General features: G+C 42.1%; 1 protein-coding gene across 3 annotated transcripts in view; it reads right to left on the bottom strand.

Annotated features, from left to right (window-relative positions):
• Positions 1-22,412, bottom strand: part of pak5 (p21 protein (Cdc42/Rac)-activated kinase 5) — a 37,130-nt gene extending 14,718 nt beyond the window's left edge. Inside the window, exons 1-5 of one of the 3 annotated variants that reach the window (XM_081717234.1) lie at positions 22,084-22,412; positions 15,369-15,416; positions 14,199-14,431; positions 6,023-6,246; positions 4,466-4,510 (exon numbers count right to left, since the gene is read on the bottom strand). In XM_081717234.1, the coding sequence (XP_081573360.1) occupies positions 4,466-4,510; positions 6,023-6,226 (249 nt within the window). In that variant the 5' untranslated portion in view covers positions 6,227-6,246; positions 14,199-14,431; positions 15,369-15,416; positions 22,084-22,412. The remainder of the gene's footprint in view (positions 1-4,465; positions 4,511-6,022; positions 6,247-14,198; positions 14,432-15,368; positions 15,417-22,083) is intronic. The other 2 variants (XM_027029730.3, XM_027030041.3) reach the window with 2 other exon arrangements.
• Positions 22,413-22,530: the final 118 nt, after the last annotated feature.

Here is a 22,530-nt window from a genome sequence, read left to right as displayed (position 1 = left end):
CCCTCAGTGTAGTCGTGACCCATCCACAGCCTGAGTTACAGAGACTGCTCGTTCACACTGTACAACATGCAAAGTTAACTACACATCACAGTACAAAGGAAAGTCTGTCACATTTCTGTTAGTGACACTACATGTCCCAGCAGTCCCACAGTACTTCTAATCCATTCTCCAGTGCACGCACTACAAGTGCACTTGTTGAACTGAGAACACTTGCAAATGAAACTTGAAAGGAGAGCAGGAATAATGATAAAGGAGTCAATGACACTACATTTCGCATGTAAATGACTGTCCAAAAATATTTTAAAATATTTTAATATATCTAATAGTCCTACTAATAAAATGCCAGAGTAGATATGTAGTACATTTAATAAAAACGGCCTAAGTAGATATGGAAATGTAATTGTAAATGTTGCAAAATGTATATAATATAATGCATACCACAATACAAGGTAGGTACTGCCTTTTAACTTTACTTTCAAGAAATAGCAAATTGTGAAACATTACAAAAAAAGAATATGAAAAGAACTGAAAAAGCTGGTGAACTATTATTACACTCAGATCCCTCTGCTCACTTTAATAGAACAGGACTTGGACAGGTAGCGGTACCTTCCATCACCACTAGGGGTTGCTCAAATCCCTTTAATGCACCCCTCCAGTGGTTGGCGCGAGGGTTTGTGAGAGGAGCGTTTCTCCTGAGTCACGGTGCTGTCTCCTCTGCTCATCCTCTGCATTCTGGCCACAGCCAGCCCTACTGCAGCAAGCACAGATGTCAGCCCCCACAGCAAGACACACATCATGCCATGAACTGGATGAAAGAATTATGACTTGCTATTCATCCCGACCCAAGACATTAGGGATCACGGTTGCTATATGAAGAAGCTAGCCCTCATCACCGTGATCGTGAGGCAACTGAGGTAGTGAATTAGGGGCTGTCTCCTGAGCAACATAAAGATGTAGATTTGGACTAAGCAGCAAGGTTGTAGAGAGAGAGAGAGAGGGAGAGGTTGATATAAAGAAAGGGATAGAGAGAGTGAGGGCAAATGAGAGACAAAGATCATTAGAATAAGGGGATTAAACATGCTAATTCTAAAGCACACATGCACGAAGAAATATTCCAAGTGTTTGAGTGTTTGTGATGTTCTTTGATGATGTTTGTCTGCATTAAAGAAAACTCAAGCAATTTTTAATGTGGATGGACTTTAAAATATATTTCTATTCTACAACATTGACAAATGCAAATAAGGGCAGTAAAGCCCAATAAATAGCAGTAAGCGCCCAGTGTGATAATGAGAAGGCATCATTGTGCAGCAGGTGTACACAGCAGCTCCCACTCAAATAAACACTGCTATTGTATAGGGGATGACACACTGTATTAGTGACTGTAAAGGAAACACACATCCAGCAAAGTCAAAAAACGGTGACAGTGTAACCAAAACCAAAATCTTATAGCATGTTTTCACTGTGGTGAGCTCTCTCGAGCTCTCTCGAGCTCACTCACTCCCCCCCCACACACACACCCACTAAAAAAAGCCTCTCCAATCACACCACACATCTCTAAACACAGAACTCAATCGCCAGAGCCATTATAACCTGACAGTGTATGGGCTACACCCTCATAAACATGAAGGTAGCATGAGCAGTGGGGGAAAGCACATACCCACAGACCACTTGTACAAGCTGAGATCATCAAGCTTCAGTATAACTACAACACATCTACTAGAAACACTAGACTGTACCTACTATAAAAGTACTCCTTTAACCTGTGGGATTATAATCCCACAGGTCGATGCAGTGTACTGTGTGGTCATTGTGGCGTGTGTGTGTGTGTGTGTGTGTGTGTGTGTGTGTGTGTGTGTGTGTGTGTGTGTGTGTGTGTGTGTGTGTGTGGCTGTGTGAATGACACACCTGTGTGGGTTTGGGTCCTCTCTCCGCCAGGATCCAGCTGCAGCTGGCCCACACGCCTGGCCCTGCTCCGTCTCGCTGGCCCAAACTGAGAGTGTCTGCACCTGCTGCCTTCTCTCCCACTCCCTCTCACTGCCTCTCTCTCCCTGCCCCTCACCCTCACTCCCTGGCCCTCGTTCTCCGGCTTGTGGGACGTCCAGCCACTCGCAACATAAGTCACCACATGCAGCTGCCGCCTGCCCCGGGTTAGCAACAGAGGCCCACTATCAGGTTTCTTCCCCCCTCAACCCATCACATGCTCCATGGTGCTGCTCTGTAAGCTATTACTGACTCTGTCTGTCTGGGAGTGGGCTCAAGACTGTCAGTACTGTACTACAGTGGGACAAGCCTTGACATGCCACTCCAAGCACTAGCACTCTGTCAAGAGGTGCCATCTGATACAATACACAACAGGCTCCACAGTGCTGGTACCAGTACCACAGAGCTTACTTTAACATCACAGTCTCCAAGTCTTCCCTCTAATCAGAACTACTATAGGAACTATTTTAGCTGCTTGAAAGGCACCTCCATTCAATACAAGAACACTCTTGACTAAAATGCTGAGGGCTTCTCTAAATTTTCTCCGTGGAATATATGTAGGACACATGAAAGGTCTACCACTGTATCATAGATCTTGAACTGACATCTATCTACAAGTCTCTAACAGGCATAATGTCAGTCTAAAGCCAATGTGCTACATAAAACTTACCTCTACATTGCTAAATACCAGAACCTCTTCCAAGTGAATGTGCTTAAAGCACACTGACCTCATAAAGGTACAACATCATTCGGTGTTGTCTTCTTCATGAATGAGCAACACATATAGAACAAAACAACAGCTAGCTGTGATTAAAAAAAAAAGTGGTAACCATGAAGACTGTGTGTATAGCTTTCACAATGTTGACCACGGCAGCATATAAGAACGCCACCAAAACAGGTATGGTGCCAGACAGTGGCTGAAGGCAGGGGGACTCATCTGTGAGTGAATACAATCGGAACGCTCATGCACTGGACACGGCTTCCGTCTTCTGGCCAGCCCAGTTGCCTCAGAACCGTGCACTCTTCCTGCCAAGCGATGAAACAAAGCTATCACTCGTGTCATCACCGCAGACATAAAGCGAGGAGAGGGACAACTGAGCGAGTCTAAACTTACACCCATCTAAGGGCCAATGGATCATGCCGCGCTCCTAAGTGCTCCAATCAGCCTAGCAGCATTAATACTTGAGGGACAAATGAGAAGGACGGAGTGTCTGTGAGCACAGCTGAGCAGATGAGACAAATGAACCTAAGCCGAGCATGGCTGTGAACTACACAGAGGGTCGATAACACGAACTGCTGGGCAGCAGAGGTGCAATAACATGTGTTTTTGATATAGTTACGATATACTATTACTATATAATCTGATATTACTTGTTATCTTTACATATCTAGAATGACCCACTAGAATATTCAGATAGAGAATTTTCAACAATCACAAATAACATTGCTTAATAAACAATTTGTCCCTTGCAAGAAAACTTAGAGTAAGTTACATATTTTGTACATATTTTAAGTGCAGTGTCACTTATTACTTATTGATGAATAAGTAATATATACTTATTGAAAAATTTAATTGGTCCATCACTTGCCTGATAGAAAAATTATTGAAACAGATTTAAATCAAAAGTACTACACAGTATCAAAAGTACTATAAGATCCACCTACTTTAGCATGTGGGACAAAGAAGTTAAAATGTTGATGCCCAGTGTAATTATAGCCTGCTTTCAGAAATAATTACACAAATGTTTAGCATTTTAAAGTACACCTTAAAACTTTAGGTGGGAAAAAACATTAGGGAAAGGAGACAAAAAATCATTCCTGATCAAATCACAGATACTGCTTGTTTACCCTGCAGGAGATTGTAGATGAACCACACATTTACATATTTTGCTGTAAATCAGCATTAATGTGTTAATACTTAACCCAGGTTTAGGTGATCATTCATTTAGTTTTCAAAAATTCACTGCTCTATGTTCACTGTAATATGGCTTGCTATATCAAAGCATGCACATTAAAACAAGCATAAAAACTCTTAACAAAAAAGCTCCATGTAATGGTCCATGCCACACGATGACATGTTTATGGTGTTTACTATTATCAAATGACAATGTTTCATCATGTGACATGCTTATAGCAAGCCATATGAAAACATGAAAGATTTTCACAGAACCTACATAGCTACACAGTACAGTAAAAACCATCAAATGTTTTTACACATTTGACCTTCATGACTTTGTGACTATGTGTATGAAACACAAGAGCATGCATTTTGGATTCCAAAAACATATGGACATTGTTATTCGGTCTCAGGTTTCCGAACGCATCATCACAAAGATGTAGAAACTAGCACACACACACCCCCAGCCAAAATGCATGTGACCAAGCAGGAAAAAGCAACAACAGGAAAAGGAAGGCAAACACAGGGAGGGAGAGTGTGGTCCGAGGAGGAACAAGCGCAGAAAGAAGGGTAGGAAAAAGGGCATACTTTTCGCAACGGCGATTCAGACGACCGGACTTTCTTGGGAGATATCTGTGAAGAGAGCAAGAGAATTAATGCCTGGTTGACTCCTCTTCAGAGATATCTCCTATGGAGCTGCACTGGTTTGCACCTGCCTATTGTGTATGACTGCCTGCTTGTTTTCTACCACTCTGCTGGGAACTTTGGAGTCATGGCAGCCTCCGGGGCAGCCAATGCTGCAGCCGCTCTCACCCCTGAGCCCTCCACCTGCCCCTGCCACCAGTTACCTGCCCCACGCCTTCTCCTTCACCATGTGACAGGTTGGGCAGTTTTACTATTTGGCACGATATTGCATACTAACTTTTGCATGATATGGCACTGCTCACAGACCTGAAGATGTGGTCTCCCCAAAAAACAGCAGTCTCTAGTCAGTTTACTGACTGTCCTAATTTGCACTGTATGACATGTCCTGTTGCAAGCATGGACTGTAAGTGCTGTGAGGGCTTCCTTTTTTGGCTTCTACTGACACGAGTTTCATCAACTGGAAAAAGATAATATGTTATTAACATGAAGCCACACGTGTATAATTTACAGAATGGATTCTAAATAGGAGAAACCACATATGTATAACACACGGATTGGATTCTAGATTGAATTTTAGATAATAAAAATCATACTGCTGGAATTCTAATGTAGAGGGTATTGTTTGTTTGTATGCAACAGTTATGAAGTTAATAATTCAAGACTAGCACACCAGGAGACTAAAAATATTTTTGTCATCTGTCTCTTTTGGCAGAGTTTCTCATGTTTAAAGGTTCTATGACTGTATGCTCGCTTATGAGCGCTTATTATGTCTAATAATATCTCCCCCATGTTCCTGAATTAGTCCAAAACATTAAACAAGCCCATTAACTATTGCGGTGAAATAATAATGATGATGCTGGAATACAACAGCTCCTCCAAATGGTCGTGTGTTCTGTGATCCACGCTGACAGGCAAAGCTACAGAAAAGAGACGCAAGGCCAGGCAATGTGGACACCAGAGAGCAGGCAGGAGAGTGAGGCTGAATGGGCACTGACTGACGGTCGTGGGAACAGCACAAGGCAACATGGGAACAGCCTACAAGCAGGCACATGTATAGACACTGCATGTCGTAACAAAAAGAAAAGCTTAACACTCTTTCTAGAGTCAAGAGCAATTGCAAAAACATTTTCGTATCTGAACTGAACATATGAACATTTGGTAAGAAAAGCAGCAGCGACAGTGTACAAGGTAGAGGTGGCAGGAACCATCAGAAATTACTGTTGTGTGCAAAAGGAAGCCTGACTGTAATCAGGGGCAGACGAGTATGTAAAAAAAACCTAGCGATGTACTTCAAAAAGTGTGTGTGTGTGTGTGTATATGTGTGTGTATATATATTATATATATATAAACTTATCTATAACTATTCAATATTTTAATATCTGCCATTTTCCCATTCCATCTCTACCTCACCATGCTGCATCAGCCCATAGGAGAGTAAGTGAGGGAGAGGCGAAGGCAACCACAGAGCAAAGAGCCAGAAGAAGCAGAGAGTCGTGTTACCTTCATGGGGGCCAGCTGTATGGGGGTGATGTAGGACGGGTCCACCATGGGCTTAGGCCGGTTGGCCGTGTCTGCCAGCAGGCTCTGCCATTGCTGGGGCAGCCCGGTGAACTTCTGCTCACGGGGGTCAAAGCCCGTGTGCACGCGGTGCTCGAAGTTAGACGGGGCTGAGATCTCCAGCCTCTTCTTCTTCTTTCCAAACATGTTGGAAAAGCTGGACAAACCTGGACACACACACACACACACACACACACACACACACACACACACACACACACACACACACACACACACACCAACCATCACACACACACACAGTACATATACACAGTACAATAGTAAATAGTAAGTACAATAGTAAATAGTAATAATGTATTGCTCATGCTTAATGCATGTAATGGTTTTGTCACATACAGTAATATAGTTCAGGCATTTCTGTGATCTAAAACAACAAAATATATGCATGATGCTACATAAACAAGTAGGATAAGTATTTTTTTTGTATCTTGTCACCTCCATAGCAGCAGTCGGTGGGTAGTTGACAGTAAAATAAATGTATTCCCACTAAAGGCACTGCAGATAAATAATTGATTATTACAAGAGTAAAATTGCCAGTCCAGATGTGGATCAGAGGCTTGTGGAACTGAAGAGGCTGTCCTAACAGCCTCTGAGCACTTGTCAGACTCTTTGTGTTTTGTGGCTGAATTGGTCTCCGTGTAGGATCATCCCTCATGTTTGTTGGTCACCGTCATTCAGGGAAACAATGCCACTCTTCAGCACTGACCCACAGGGCCCTACACGGTGCCAGGCTGACCCACGCACTGCCAGCTGCATTGCTACATGCACAAGAACAGCCTCTGTTTGTGTTTGCATGTGTGTGTGTGTGTGTGTGTGTGTGTGTGTGTGTGCGCATGTGTGTGTGCGTGTGTGTGCACATTTGAGAGAGCAAGTAAGCTGTAGAAAAAAAAAAGAATGCTGCCTTCAGGATAGCTGCTTTCTGGTAGCGTTCCGCACAGCCCCTGCAGCACAGTGTTCATCTGTTCGATTTAGCACTCTCCTGCACTCGCTAGCACTAGTGCACGAAAACTGTTCACCTGGGCTGCTAAAAGCCATCCCGCAGGCAGACCTGAGCGCCATCTGACACTCAGCCCATGTCTAGGAAACCTGCATGGATAGGAAGCACTGTCTCTCCAACAACAGCTGAGAGCATGGATAGAGTCATCAGCTCCCAGGTAGCATGAATGTGATGAATAACGCAGAAGCTGATCGAGCTGATTAATGGAGTCTTCCTCATTAGTTGGAACCACTCTGCCTCCAAGGGAGTGGTTGGATATGATGTTGGTGATTTTAACAGAAGGAGAGCGGAGTGCTGGGAGGGATGTTGTTTCAGGAGAGGACCGAGCTACAGGTGTGCAGGAGGCTTACTGAGAAGAAGATCTCTGAAACGGTGGGCAGTACAGCATCATCACACAACCCAAAGTCAAACACCAACTTTCTGGCTACAAGAGAAAGGTCAAGAAAAAAAAAAGGTTTGGGTCAATTCATGAGCAAACAAGCTACTGTCAGGTGGGCTAATCTTAGCTAATGAGAAGAAAGATCATGACAGAGCAACTAGGAAAACATATGACAAACAAAAGGTCTGAAACCGATACTGCCAGTTGTGCTTTGCGAAGCAAGCCTAGGTGTGTAAATTGAGTATGACTGAGTTGTCATGGGGAACAGATATGGAGACTGAGCCAAGACAGGTGGAGCTGGGGATCAGTGCTGAGACAGGTGGGGCCGGGGATCAGTGCTGAGACAGGTGGGGCCGGGGATCAGTGCTGAGACAGGTGGGGCCGGGGATCAGTGCTGAGACAGGTGGGGCCGGGGATCAGTGCTGAGACAGGTGGGGCCGGGGATCAGTGCTGAGCAAGGCAGCACTGCACACATGCACACAAGGCCTCATGTACACAGTGGAACAGAAGGACAGCAATGGGGCATCTAGACTGGAACCTAACAAAGCTCAGCTCAGAGCTTAGAAGAGAAGAATGTGCAGGGGTCAGATACATCTCATGAGCAGCCGCTCCCCTGCCTTTTATTTTTTTACTTTGCTGTTTGCATGCAAACATCATTCTTTCATGCATGCACACATATTTTCCATGTACTCAAAATAACGGCAGATAACAGCACTGCATTCTTCATGTCCATATCAGCTCCCTGACACTGTCCTGTTTCTGCTGCTGTATCAATCACCTCACCTCAGCTCCTAGGCAATGCTGGCATGCCAACAACCTGTTTTCCTTTGGCCTGTTGATACTTAGCCAATAACTATTTAATATAAAATTAAAAAACCAAATCATAAATGTCATAAATCTAAATGACACAAACACGGCACACTGCTTGAGTGTGCATGTTTTACCAAAGAGCTTTAAAGGCTTTTTAATCCAAGGATTAAAAAAAGGATTATCAGCTAAAACTATTCCCCTTGTACTGTGCCATTTCCTTAAAGGACAGATAAGAAAGTGAACAGACCCTTACAGTGTCACCTGGTCTACCAGCTACGAGGACCATGACCCTTTAGTCTTGTTTTGTGACTAGAGACCAAAGCTTCCACCATATAAAGGGTACAGACTTTGAGGTATACCATATAATAAATCATTCTTCTAGTTAACCAAGCCTTTCCCCTAATTCAGAGCTCATTACTAGTATATAAGCCTAGTGTCTGGAGGCCCTGTCTAGACATCTTTGAGATACACTGTAGGATCCTTGATGACATGATTCATGACATCTGACCTAAGTTTAGACATAGCAACTTAACAAACACAACTCAGAGTCTTTACAGTAAGGACGTACATGACCCTGGTCATGTATTTTCCAACGTATCCACCTAAACTGTTCAACTGCATATACTTAAAAATTCCGACTGCGTGCAGAGTCCTAAGGCATGCACAGAACGTGCTAGGGTAGCACTGCTCATGCTGCAACCTCTCAAATGTGGCATTCTTAAGGGATTGCAACAGATTATGAGTAGAGGGAAGAGCGTGAAGTGGCAGTCCTGCAGATGAGTACTGACTTCTTGGGAATGGCATTACACAGAAAGGGCTTGATGGGGAAGAGAATGTCAGTATGTACAGAGTGCATCTTTTTCATGCTTTTCCTGAAATTTTAACCAAATGCACACAGTAATACAGACACATAAATGCCACTGAAGTACAAACAGTTAATGCAAAAATAATTCTGAGTCATATTATCTTATTCCTAAATCCATGTCACACACTAAATAAAGTCAGTAGTAGTGCCTTAGTCATAGAGACTTCTCTGACTTGGATGCTATCACTTTGGATCTACAATTTACAACCGCAAATGTATGTAACAATGCATTTTACCAATAGAAAGTGTAAAAAAAATATAGGTGATGGGAGCAAGTCGTGCTGCATCATGCGTCATCAGGATGATGTACAGAAATACAGGACACTGTCTGAGTGCAAACCTTACTGTGCAGCTTCAGGGACAGCCAGACGTCACGCAAGCTGAGCTGCGTCACTGAAAGGGTATGTCATGCCATGCTGGACCTGCAAGTCTGTCCCTGAACCATCTGTCGCCATCTGAGAGACGGCAGGCGCTTCCCGCCTAGAGCAGCGACAGAGTGAGGCCTGGCCCTTCCCAAAGGAGTTCTGATAACAGCTCAGGGCCTGGGGCCCTATTTTAAGGCCCCCGTACACATGTGCTCTTAACTCACGGGCTTTGGAGAGACAGTTGCTTTCCCCACACACCCTTGCTGCATGGGGTTTAGTAGGGCTTTTTAGCATTCTTAACTGAATTTCAAGCATGCAGCAAATGAAGGTTGGGCTCCAACACAATTAGGGCACTGTAACTAAAATGAAAGGAAAAGCAACAGTGAGATATATATGGTTTCTCATTAACATAACAAGGCTGACTGCCCTTCAGGTGTCACATGACTTCACTACTGGAGTATTTGGCTTGTGTGTGGTCACTGTCAGACCTGTAATCTTATCTTAAACAAGGCCCAGAGAGAAGGATAGACCTTTGCTGAAAGGCAAGGCCAGCCAAAACTGAGTTTGAGCCACTTGAATGGCTGGTAAGGCACTGGCAACATTAACATTTCATAGCTCTTACCAGCCACAACAAAGAATCAGAATGGAATGATAATTTTATCCTCATCTGATTTCTGCTTCATTTTAACTAGTGGTAGTTAATCTGGTAAACTGATTTTAAACTAGGACACTGCAAACCAGACACTGATGGTCACAGACTCACAATGTATTCAGCACACAAAATGACAGGTTCTTTCTAGGTTTCAATCATACTCAACAGTACAGGTATACTACAAAATAAAATATCTTATAGGGCTAAGCAATATATCCGTTGTTTTTGTTTTGTTTTTTTTTCCTTTTTGCAATATATTGATTTTGCAGAAGGCAGCTCACTAACAAATAACTTTTCTTTGTTTGCTCTGGTCATCTTAGACAATCCAGTGTTCTATAAAAGATTTGATGAATCATCGCATTCACAGGGTCTAACAAACGTAAACATTGCTGTGTATAAATATATTGCACAACATATGGTAATTGAAATATGTTGCAATATAATCATAGTATAATTACAGTTTAATTGCAATATGACTTTTCTGTCCATATCATGCAGCATTAATGATTCATAATCCCTATGCTAAAAGCAAAATCCTATATAAAAATTGCTTTCTTCTGGTAAGTTTTGAATTAAGTCAGATACACTGACAGCTAACAACCTCTCTGAAGCAACTATGCAAATTTGAATGCTAGCCCCCCCATACTGTCATACCTGGTATACTGTCATACCTGGTAAAACAGCAGCTTCCATAACATGCTGAGTGTGAAAAGCCATAGGCCCCTCAGTGCAAGTGGTACGAGCATGTTCCAGGGCTGCTCACTCATGCTCAGAGAACACCCAGCGTCAGAACCTGGGCCAATTCAAGGGCTAATGGCAGTGCTCAGACAGGCCAAGCCTAACCCACTGGGGCAGGGGGCAGCCACCCCCAACCTCACTGCTTTGGATGTCATCCGGAATTCCACCCATCCATCGCGTTGCTCTGCCATGCCTCGGGGCACTGTGACATCGTGGGGGGCACTCACACATGTACCTGCACATGCAACATCCATTCTGCAGCCAGCGAGTGCCATGAAGATAGAGAACGAACACCCAGAGCCATCTTCCACACCATGCAAGAGCGTGCGTGCGTGCGTGCGTGCATGTGTGTCAGACAGAGCCACCTGACTGGAGCAGATAGAGAGGCTTACAGAAGGGAGAGAGAGGCACAGCTGCTACAGTCAGTTAAGACAGAGTCTCTGGTCTACACACCCCCACACACATGCACATACACACTCAGATACACAAACACAACACTGGTATGTGCATGCTCAAGAACACTCACAGGGGATACCTATTCCACATTTATTTCAGTGAATTACTCCCAAGGTTTCGTGTGTGAAAAAATCTTCTGAATGAAAGGAAACGTGTTTCAGAATGGATTAGTGAGAGGTGTGCTGCTTCAAGGACTTTGTGGGAAGCCGGCAGTGGTACCACACCCCTTCCAGGACCAGGAGCTATTTTTAGCCCCACCCACACAGCGAGTGCTGCCCGCCGTGGGGTGCTTATTAGGCTGCGGGGGCATCTGGCTCACTAGATATCATCCCAATTCCACATGTTCTATCTCCAGCAAAGAAGCAATTTAACCAGTAAGGAACATGACAACAGCTCCCTGAAGCATGCCAGTCATTCCAGAGAATTACATTCAAGATGCTCGGTGGACTGCTCACATTCCTTTGTATGGGGTATTGTGTAGTCATTGTGTAGTCATACACTGATGTGCTCTCAATACATTTGAAAATTATTCCAGATTAGTTCCAATCAACGATTAGTTCAAATCAAATCACATCATCATACATGAGGCAATAAAGTGTTGCAAGCAAACTGTAGATCTTTGAGTTAGAGATTTTGAAACTTCACCAGTATGTGCTGTGATCTCACCACTCTATACAATGCAAAAGAGTTGTCATAAAGTCATGAACTACATTAGTTAAGTCAGCTGGCATCAACTATCAGTGTCCGTGAACAAGCAGTGAACATGTCTGTTCTAAACTATGCATAGAACTGGACTAACTTCCCAGACAGAACCATAAACGGTATTAGCTTTAAGATCATTTAAGCATGCATCTTTAGAGGTTATTGGGTATCAATATAGCTACAGATGTATTTTAATTGTGAAGACTCCTCTTTGCCCGAGTGCTGGTGCAGGGCACTGTCCATAGCTGGTACACTATCAGAATAAACAGTATTTAGTGCATAAAGTAATCCTGCATACCTCTAGACATAAGTCACAAACAAATAACATACCTACTCATTTACAACTAGCTTTGCCAGTAGAGATGGGAGATCATCTTTATCAAAGGCTCAAAATATCTGTAACAGTGCCTTGATAGTCTACACAGTGTACAGACTACATAGCCTCCACAGTCTTCACAGCCTCCACAGTCTACATTGTCTACAGTCTACAAAGCCTCCACAGTCTACACAGCCATTGCAGACAGGGGGTGAGGAAAAGCAACCCTGTCTGTCTTCAAATGGGAACAGTATTCAATACACCATGGATTCTGAAAGGATGAAATGAAGCTAGACAAAAACACAAAGCGTCTTTGGCTGTACGAGGCCTCTGAGGATCGGCGAGAATGGCCCGAGGACTCTCTGGGCAATGTGCGTCACTTTGTTAACAAGGAGCTCGATCAGTAAATGAGCCATTCAGTCAGGTTGAGTGGTTTCACTCCAAGGTATGGACAAGTACCTAGACCTTCTCAGAGCCCAGGGAATAAATCCATGCTGAAAATGAGTGAAGCAGAGTCCTGCAGGACAAGTTTGTTACTGTCTGAAGGAAAGACCAACGAAGAAGGCCTACAGTGTGCATGTGCTCATTTGAACAAAATGAGCTTATGTTAACACAAAGTATTTATGTTAACACTCATAAAGAAACAAAATATTTTCCAACAATGAGAGATGTCTTTCTGATGTGCAATGCAATTGCGCACACACACACACACACACACACACACACACACACACACACACACACAACCACTTGTGCACATAATCATGGGCTATTTTGAGCCTTAAAAATACCCATCATTAGTCCATCATTAAGCATTCAGCACGAGAGAAAGGTGGAGAGAAGTTCATCTTGCTCCTCCCTCTGGGGAGCAGCTCTGCATACTCACACTCTTTTGAACACACATATTAATGCATACATTATTCATTTAAACGTGCAGACATAGACATTCCCATACACGTGAGCCCACTCTTGTTAGGTGCACACAGCGCCACAGCCGTCTGTGCTAAACGTGCATGCAGCATGTGTGGATAAGCAGTACATGCATTCATGTTTACAGCTGACTTTGTGAATGAAACTTCTTTTTGTTTGGAAATTTTTTTAAATCATTTTATATAATCCTCACTAAATATGTCCTTTTACATGACAAAAGATCACTTACTGATCAATAACTGGTCTGACAAAATTGTGTTGTTGTAAACAGAAATAACTGCTTCTTGAAGTAGGCATAAATCTTCAGCAAAATCACTGTAATTGTATTTCTGAGATTACGTTTAAATTCAGTTTTAATTTACACTTAAACAAACCACGTCTGTGTGCTGGTTGTAAAGCTATATAAAAAATAAAGCCCATAAAGTATAGCTAGCTTTCTGCACAGACTTTAAATGGTACAATATGGAGACTGAAGAGGGTTTTGAAGTGTCTGCAATGCTCAAAATAGCTTAGAAGAGCCCTGGAGTGCAGGAACATCTACTATGAGCTCAACCATGGTTCAACTCTACAGCTAGAGCTGTGGGTGAGAGGAGTTTTAATGTGCGTTAATAGCTATCTCCTCTGCCTGTACGTGTCAGAGCTTGAACATGTACTTGTGTATGTGTGTGTTTGCCTACAAGTCCTGGTTAATCTCTGCCTGCGTTTCTCAGTGCAACTAGAATTTAGTGGCTGCTTCCCAAGCCATTACGTAACTTAAAAACAGTGTTCTATGTTGTACTAGATCAACAGCCTACACACAGCAGGGACAGAGGGAGAGAGAGAGACAGAGAGAGAAAGAGAAGAGAATGTGTAAGGGGGGTGTGGAGAAAAGACCAAATTTCACACTACCTTATGTGTTAACACAGTCAATGATTTATCTATGGGACATTAGAGGTGGCCAGTGTCTTCAGTCCCAACGAGTGCAACCTTTGAATTTTTGCTTGTGATGTGAGCTGCTCCAGTGACCACTGTCTTCTGCAGTAATGATTTTCCCAGCCACCCTTCCTATGTTCCACCTCTACATCTGACAGAGCAAAGCTGCACAGGATCTTAGTCCGAGCAACTGGTCAGCACAGGAAAAGCTGCGAAAGCACAAACCAGCATAAATAAATAAAAGAAAGAAATAAAAGCCAACCTTTTAATGCCTCACTCTGTTTTTCTCGGCAATCAAATTTAGAGTGCTATTTCCATCTCCAATTTCTCAGCCCTCTCTTGCCTGGCTGCCTGGTCATGTATACTGCATGTATGTTCACTGCCATTATGGTGCCCTGTTTTATGCATGAACTGTCATGGGGTCCACCCTGCTGACCCCAAGGCAAGTGAGCGAGAAATAGCTTAGCACTTAGAGAAGGTACATTACAGAGAAGGTACTTTGGCCATAACTGCTCAAGAGAAAAGGGATGTAAATTTAATTTAGACCTGCTCCTACAAATTTGGACCTGCTTCTATAGAAAAGGGATCAAAACAGGGCTTCATGACATAGTTGAACATAAGCTTAACAAATAAAGGACACTAATTGCAAGGTCCCTGGAATATATAGTCAATAATCAAATATAGGAAATGAATGCAACTTTTGACAGAGAATTCATGTAATTAATATTTCAACTGTTTAAGTACTTTAATTTTGAGTTATTACTCTCTACCTCCTTTGTTCTTTGTTATTTTTTATGCTTTATTATTTACTCAATTTTGTATTTTATGCACATTTTACAAACATTATTTTATGTACATAATATTAATATAATCATCATTGCAATCTTTTATTATGAGCACCAACTCTCTCTCTCTCTCTCTCTCTCTCTCTCTCTCTCTCTCTCTCTCTCTCTCTCTCTCTCTCTCTCTCTCTCTCTCTCTCTCTCTCTCTCTCTCTCTCTCTCTCTCTCTCTCTCTCTCTCTCCTAATTATACCACAGTCTAATTCCATACAACCCATCTGCCGTGGTTACCTAGCCTGGAGTGCAAGTCTCACTTTGCTCACACTGATTGGCTTACACAGTCAGCGCATGCTCACACAACGTACCCTTGCCAAGCCAATCAGCATGCTCGCCCAGACTCCACCTCTTCCCTTCTGCAAAGCAAAAATGCATTTAGCCACATTCAGGCACATGCTGAACCACACACAAGTCTCCATGACACTTCCATTTCATCCTTCACATCAATTAAACCTTTACACACATTGATGTGATTGGCTGCCTCCCATATATAGTGTTTAAATGTACACTGTATGCTATATGCTATGTATACGATTGTTTTTCGCGGATGTTCTCACAATCATCCACATTTTCCTGTTGATTTGATGATATTTATTGTGCTGGATCTGTGCCAGTATAAAGAGCCCTGAGCTTGAGAAAGGCATTATAAAATAAAACAAATTAGTATTTATTATTATTATCATATATGAGCAAATTGCAATACACATGCTGCCATGCACATGCTGTTGGTTGGAGAAGATGACAGGGGACTAAACAAGTATGTGTGAACTATTTAGCCAGTCCTCCACTATTATCAGTAGAGATCCATTTAACGATGGTTTATAAACATGCAAGAGACAAAGTAACCATCTGGTCGAACTATCACCTACGTACAAAGACTAGCAGTTTATAATGGGACTTGACATGAAAGTGCAAAACAAATAGCAGCTAAGCACTAGTGTGCATAGCTGCAGCACTACTGCAAAGTGATAATGTCCTCTGGTGTCTATAAAATGCTGTTGTATATGTTTTATCAGTAGGTTAGCATAGCATATGTTCACACACTATTTCTAACAAAGTTTCATTAATATATTGCAGCACACCATAACTTGAACATTACAGCGTATAGTTTTGTTGTTTTTTTTCCCTCAGATTACCATTTTCTAATATATTCAACTAGCAGGAAGTTCCTACTTAGCACGCTTCTCAAATCATATTGTTTATATTGTTTTTGTGTATATTTGGTGCATTGTTGTCATCTCATCATTAGTTATCAGCATTGTATCAGTGTCAATGATGCTGTAGAGGGGTCACCCTCACCACAAAAATTTCAATGTATGAATGACCTGTATGTTTATGCAAATGACAAATAAACCTGACTTGACCTGCCAAAGTTTAGTTGTATTTAAAGAAGGAACAGAAGATAAGAATGCATCAGATGTCAAATGTTATCATAAATAATTGTAAGATTAAATTTGCTTCTATGTGAAAAACTGTTGATTTGCTTGAAGCTATCCTAATATTCTGGCTTTGACTAGCAACTTGCAGGTGTGCATCTTTGTCGTGATCAAGCCAGAGCATGTGGTAAAACATTTTCATCTAAAACTACACCCATGGTGCTCTCACTCCAACTGCAATGGTAATTAGGACTTTGAATCAGAGGTGTAGGAAGCCAGTGTGCAGTTAGTGTAATGGAAAAAATTTAGTCTTTGTGTTGATGTCCGTAAGTATGTTTTTAGAAGGTCTAACTAATTAGTCACTAAGCTAATAAACTGTCACTTCACCCTGTGGTATGGCGAGACATCAATGGCACTAGCGACTCTAGACTGAGTCTGGGTGCTGACTGACAGTATCGAGCCATGTGCACTTCAGAGCTATTTCCTGTCCTTTCATGGTCTTTCTCTTCACAGTGCCCAACTGGATGACTTGCTTTCATCTGGCATCTTGCATATAATGTTGCATATACCGGCATGCAACATTAGCAACTGGCCAGAGTGTCAACGATATTGACAAACTCTCAAAACTATGGTAACGCTAGAGCGTCCTGTAGCCCAGTGTGGCTGTTCTAATAATGACCCTTCTCCATGCAAGCCTACTGGTTTCTGGACTGACACATTAGTACTCATCTCATCGGAGTGGCTAATCTATCTGATGGGCGAAAGGGAAGAGCGCTCCAGTTTTAGCCAAGTGCATTGTCTCAGCGGCATCACGATGGAGAGCCTCACAGCACAATGGGAATGTGAGGATGGCTTACTGTCTTGAACTCATAGGCATGTTATAAGAGATCTTTTATCATAATGCATGACTAAAGCCTTTGTGCCTGTATGCTTCTGGGTTATGTATATGTTATGTATATTGTTGAATTTAATAATTAGCTTTTAATATTTTTTATCAATTATTATGATTAATGTTTATTTAAATGGGTTATATTCCTCAAATATAATAATTCATCAATAAATCATGTATGAACTCTAAAAGCAACAGTAAAATCATCAGTAATTGCATACTATCCACTGCAACTCTTAAGCATTTACATAAACATTTTGATGAATATAACTGACTGTTAAGATAACATTAAAAAATTATAGTTTGGACTTATGCAAATTTCAGTACTTTAGTTCAGGTGAGAAGTTCTGAAATAGTCATACATAAGACAAAGCCCAGTGTAAATATATGTAAGTCATATACAGCCTCATGTCATGGGCAGAGGCAAAAGCACTTCCTGTTGCACAGGAATTACTGACCAATGAAGACCTTCACATACACTATATAAAACTATAATGTTTCTGTCCAAATTGGGAATCCAACATTAAATACACAAAAACCTTAAAACAATACAGGAGCTGCATCTGGAGAGTGTTCAGCTTGATAGAGAATAGACATAGTCATGAATATGACTAAATCTGGGTCACTGGGTCTCCTGCACGGTACAGGATTATCCTAAAAATTAAATCTTTGTTTTCACAAAAATGCAAGCGGACCCTTATATTTTTTTACTTTTTTGTTTTTAGGTTATAATATTTCCATTAAAATAACAACTGCACTCTGTACAGACTTATACATTCTGCGCAAAAATGCTTGAAGCCCCATTTTTTGATAATATACTAATTTCACAGAAGCATTTGAAATATAACACCCATGTCTGAGGGTAATACAAAAACACTATTATGCCTCTGCTCATACAGAAGGATGCTGGCAGATCTCCACAGAAAGATTTAGAAATCTGTGCTCTGAAGACATTGCGTAACATAACAGTGCAACACATACTATAACTGTCGCCCACTGCAGCGTTCACGAGATGCATTCTGCACATGGGCCATAAGAAGTGCTCAACTGCCACTAGTCCTGAGATTCAATTAATCAGTATGGCAATGTATCACACACCAGGACAAATGTGCAGCCATGATAATAGAGAGCCTTCTAAATGCTCAATTCCTCATACAGGCTCTGTAAGGTCTTCCACCCAGAAATAAATATACACACACAAACACACCAAGCATAAAGAGTGGCCTGGTCATGATGACTCATCTCTTCCAGAGTTTTTTATTTATAAAGAAGAAAAGAGGAATTGAATGAAATAGGGCAAGCGACATCAAACAAGATTTGGATGGGCAATGGGCACACTGCTTTTCTCCCAGACCAATATCCATGCCAAAGACTGATTCAGTTACACTTCATAAACTTAATCTATCTTAGCAGTGTGTTTCAGCCAACCATCTTCAGAATGAGACATGTTATTCAATTTAGGCCTTTGTTTATGGTGTGCTTGAGGTGCAAGGGCCATGGGGAGAGACAGAGGGTCACAGGGATGAAGGAGAAGCTGAAAAACCAACCTCAAACACTCAGAGGATCTGGATCTGAGCTCAGCACATCTGAACTGCCATCCACTGTAAGTGTGTCTATGAGATATACATCCATCATTTGACTGAGAATGTGTGTGGAATGCTCACAGCCTCCAAAGGCTCCATGTTTCAAAAACCAGAGTAGTGAGAATCTGTTGAATTTGTAGAGAGTCCATAACTTTTGGGTTTCAAAGGTCACAGCTTTCAAAATCACCTCGACTGAGCATATGGATTTTGTGCTCATTAGGCAGATGTCAGAGCTGACTTGAAAGAGCAGTAAGCAAAAAACAGAAGACAATAGATTTTAAAACCATAAGACAATCTATGGCAGGCCCCCCACCCCACCGCCGCCCTGGTGCCAGCTGCACTGATTCTTAACGTGGGCTCTAAATACAGCTCCTTGTCAATGTGGAGCTGAACAAAAGCAGTCTAATTATACCATGAACATCTCATTACCATGGTGTACAATGGTGTACCTTACCTTTTTACATTCACTCATCTACAAATCTGTCTCTATTTGACAGGCACAACAATGATTGGGGACTGAGAAACACAGAACTATATCAATGTACCAAACCAATAGAACTGTGAGCTTAGCTTTTGTCAGATGAATTAAAACATTTTTCAGTGAGGAAACATGCTAACATGCTTGTCTAATAAGCTCATTAGACAAAAAAAAAAGTATGGCTTTAAGCTGTATATGACAGAGTATCCAGGCAGGCCACTGGTTGTGTAGCTTCAGATTTCTTTAAATTGAGAACCTGGAGCTCATACTAATGGCCGAGATGCATACAGTTATGTATCCACATGAACAAGTCCATTTCCAGTCTACCACTGAATATATGATATAACTGTCGCAAAGAAATCGAATGAGAAAAAACAGGCTAGTGAAGGCACAGTGTAATGTTATACTAATGTATAATGTATCACAGTGTATATCATTATCTTGGCAGTTAACTCTAGTGAGGGATGGGAGAGTGGTCGAAATCAAACCCACGGGTTTGCGAGTTCTCATTCTCAAGGACTAAACCAGAGACAGAGTGCTTAGCATCACGTGCAAGGCCATAGATGGCACATGATGCACCTACATTCTTAAGAACTTCAGCTGGTTTGGACATGCACGCTGCCGCATTAAACTGCAACCAGTCGCAGCAATAACAAATGAATTTGGGATGAGGCTACAAGGAATCCACAGGGGAAATCTCACATGAGGCAAAGCTAGCCATTCAGTCCAGTCATGAAGCCAGGTGTTTCTTCAAGCATGCAAATAAATGACCATGGCTATGCTAAGACGACAGGATGATCATGGCATGCTTTTGACATCTTCATTTGGCTTTGATTATCCTTCCACCAGCCAATCAAAAGGTGCCCTTGTCAACTTTCAGACTGTGAAACACACACCACACACATTGCTTTTCTGGAATCTTCCTCAGCTACCAGAGCCTGACCATAGTGTGCTCCGAACTCTCTTGACATTTACTAATCTCCAAACACCCCTATCCCCGTCCGTCTTGCATAGCATTCAACAAGCTCACAGTGTATATCACAAACTAAACCTAGCTCCATCAGTGGCCTGAAGTGACACTCTGAGCCACCATGACAGTTCTTCCTCACTGTTCTTCGAATATACATTGCCTGGTGCGGTGCCACAGCACACTGCGTGCCGGCGCTTGTTTGCTTCTCCCTTCATCTAACTCCCACCCGCTTTCTTGGTCTTCCCTTCTCATTACCATGCCTGCCAATGGCATCTCTCTGGATAGACTAGACTATCTAAAATCTCTGATGAGGCCTCCAAGGTCCTGCACAAATGTAAGATTAGGTGTAGAAAACAGATATGTTGTTTAAAGTTTCCCATGCAATGAATGTTCCCATAGTTCACTAGCTGTTAAAGCCCACTGCTCTGTAGATGGTGTGTGAGAACATCAGAAGGATCGCTAAAACTAGCTGTCTGCAGCCAACCGATCTTTAGTTTCAGAATCAGTATCAAGTTATATGCATCCACCATTATTCAATGGTGGCGTTCTGTAAAGACCTTTTTTAATAGTGTGCATGTCAGGGTATACAACAAATTACTGACTACATGGATATTAGTAAAAAGGGAGGTAACAGCTCGGCTCTCCCATGCTTTGATCCTTTTTTCTTTCTTTCTTTTTTGTTTTTGACATGGTGTGTTTTGCTGCCAGTGCAGCATGTACCGCAGGGCTGGATGACAGGCCAGTGCTTCAGCCAGCAGCCATTCCACACTCACTCAACATTAGCACGCACTTTTAACAGTACAGGCAGAAATGCTGCAGCTGTGGTCCAGTTATTACATCAAGTCTTTTCACTTCAGCCCAATACATAACACCAGTTTAGAATGGGATATAACTAGGCCTACCATAATTGCTCAGACAGTATCACACAGAAATATTAGGCCTCTGCTAATAAGTATAATAATTATACTCAGTCATAATAACAATATTAATAATAATGATAATAATAATAATTATTATTATTATTATTATTATCAACATTATATTGTTGGTGTTGTCATTACACTTGTATTGTACATGTACATTCATACATGTATATTCAAAGTCCAAATCTAAGAACATGTACCAAATGAGCAGATGCAAGAAATCAGTGCGTAGTCTGTAATCACATTACAAAGCTTCTTTTCCTCAAAACGCCACCTAACCATGGAAGTTGACTTTCCTTCTTACTGCTTAAAAATCCTATGTATGGTGTACTACAAAACTTGGGGTATGCTCTAGCACCTGCAGCAGCAACTAAATTGGAGGTAAATCCGATCGTGTCCATGAAAACACCTATAAATTATAAGTACAAAAAGGAGCATTGGTTTTGGTTGCAAACGTCAATTTTTCTAATGTATTTATTTGCTTACTGTAATTGCAGCCTACAAATATTAGTACAAATGCAATGAATGTCGACGAGCTGCCCATCCTCTTTCAACACCAAGGACAGCGGTCGACTCACAGAAAGCATGCCCATGATGTAAGCTTCAATCGACATGTGTTTATTTTCGCCTGTCTTGAGAAGACGAATAGTCGCCTGACAGTGACAGTGCTGTTTCACTGTTCATGCCGAGGCGTGGGAGAAGGCTCTCCATTTAAGCATTTCAGGGTTACAGTGCAATTTACGCACTAAACAACATGAAATCACGAGATGTCGTTATGCAGGATCAGAATAACAGTTTCCATACCTGTTCCCTTCGATAAGGTCCTCACATGTCCAAACAGTGATTTGCTCGTCAACTATGATTATGGATATACCGTTATGTGGTTGCCAGCGCCATGTTATCAGTCTTCAGTGTGCTCTACAAGCTGGTATTGATGCGAAGACAGTGTGCTACATCCGGGCTGTTGTGGAGCTGGCAACGCGAGCGCACCGAAATTAGAGCACCTGAGCCGGTGGCGCTGTGCACGTTGGGAGAGATTTCAAATCAAAACCGGTCAAAACGTGAATCGTGGCAGCCAAGGGACATTTGCTTCTTTGCTTCTGCGAAGTCACCGGAACTGATCTTTAGGACGACAGCTTTTTCCAGGGCATCACAGGGCAGGTGTGGCTACGCTACCGAAACGCCCCTCGCTGTCATCGAGACGAGCGAGACGTGGCTGCGCTGAAGAGATAACCTCCCATCGTGTGTGGA

Source organism: Electrophorus electricus, chromosome 7 (assembly GCF_041902795.1).
Source record: "Electrophorus electricus isolate QZ-2024a chromosome 7, ASM4190279v1, whole genome shotgun sequence".
Taxonomy (NCBI): Eukaryota; Metazoa; Chordata; class Actinopteri; order Gymnotiformes; family Gymnotidae; genus Electrophorus; species Electrophorus electricus.
Note: the sequence above shows the minus strand (reverse complement) of the source record. Positions and strands in the feature narration are given on the sequence as shown.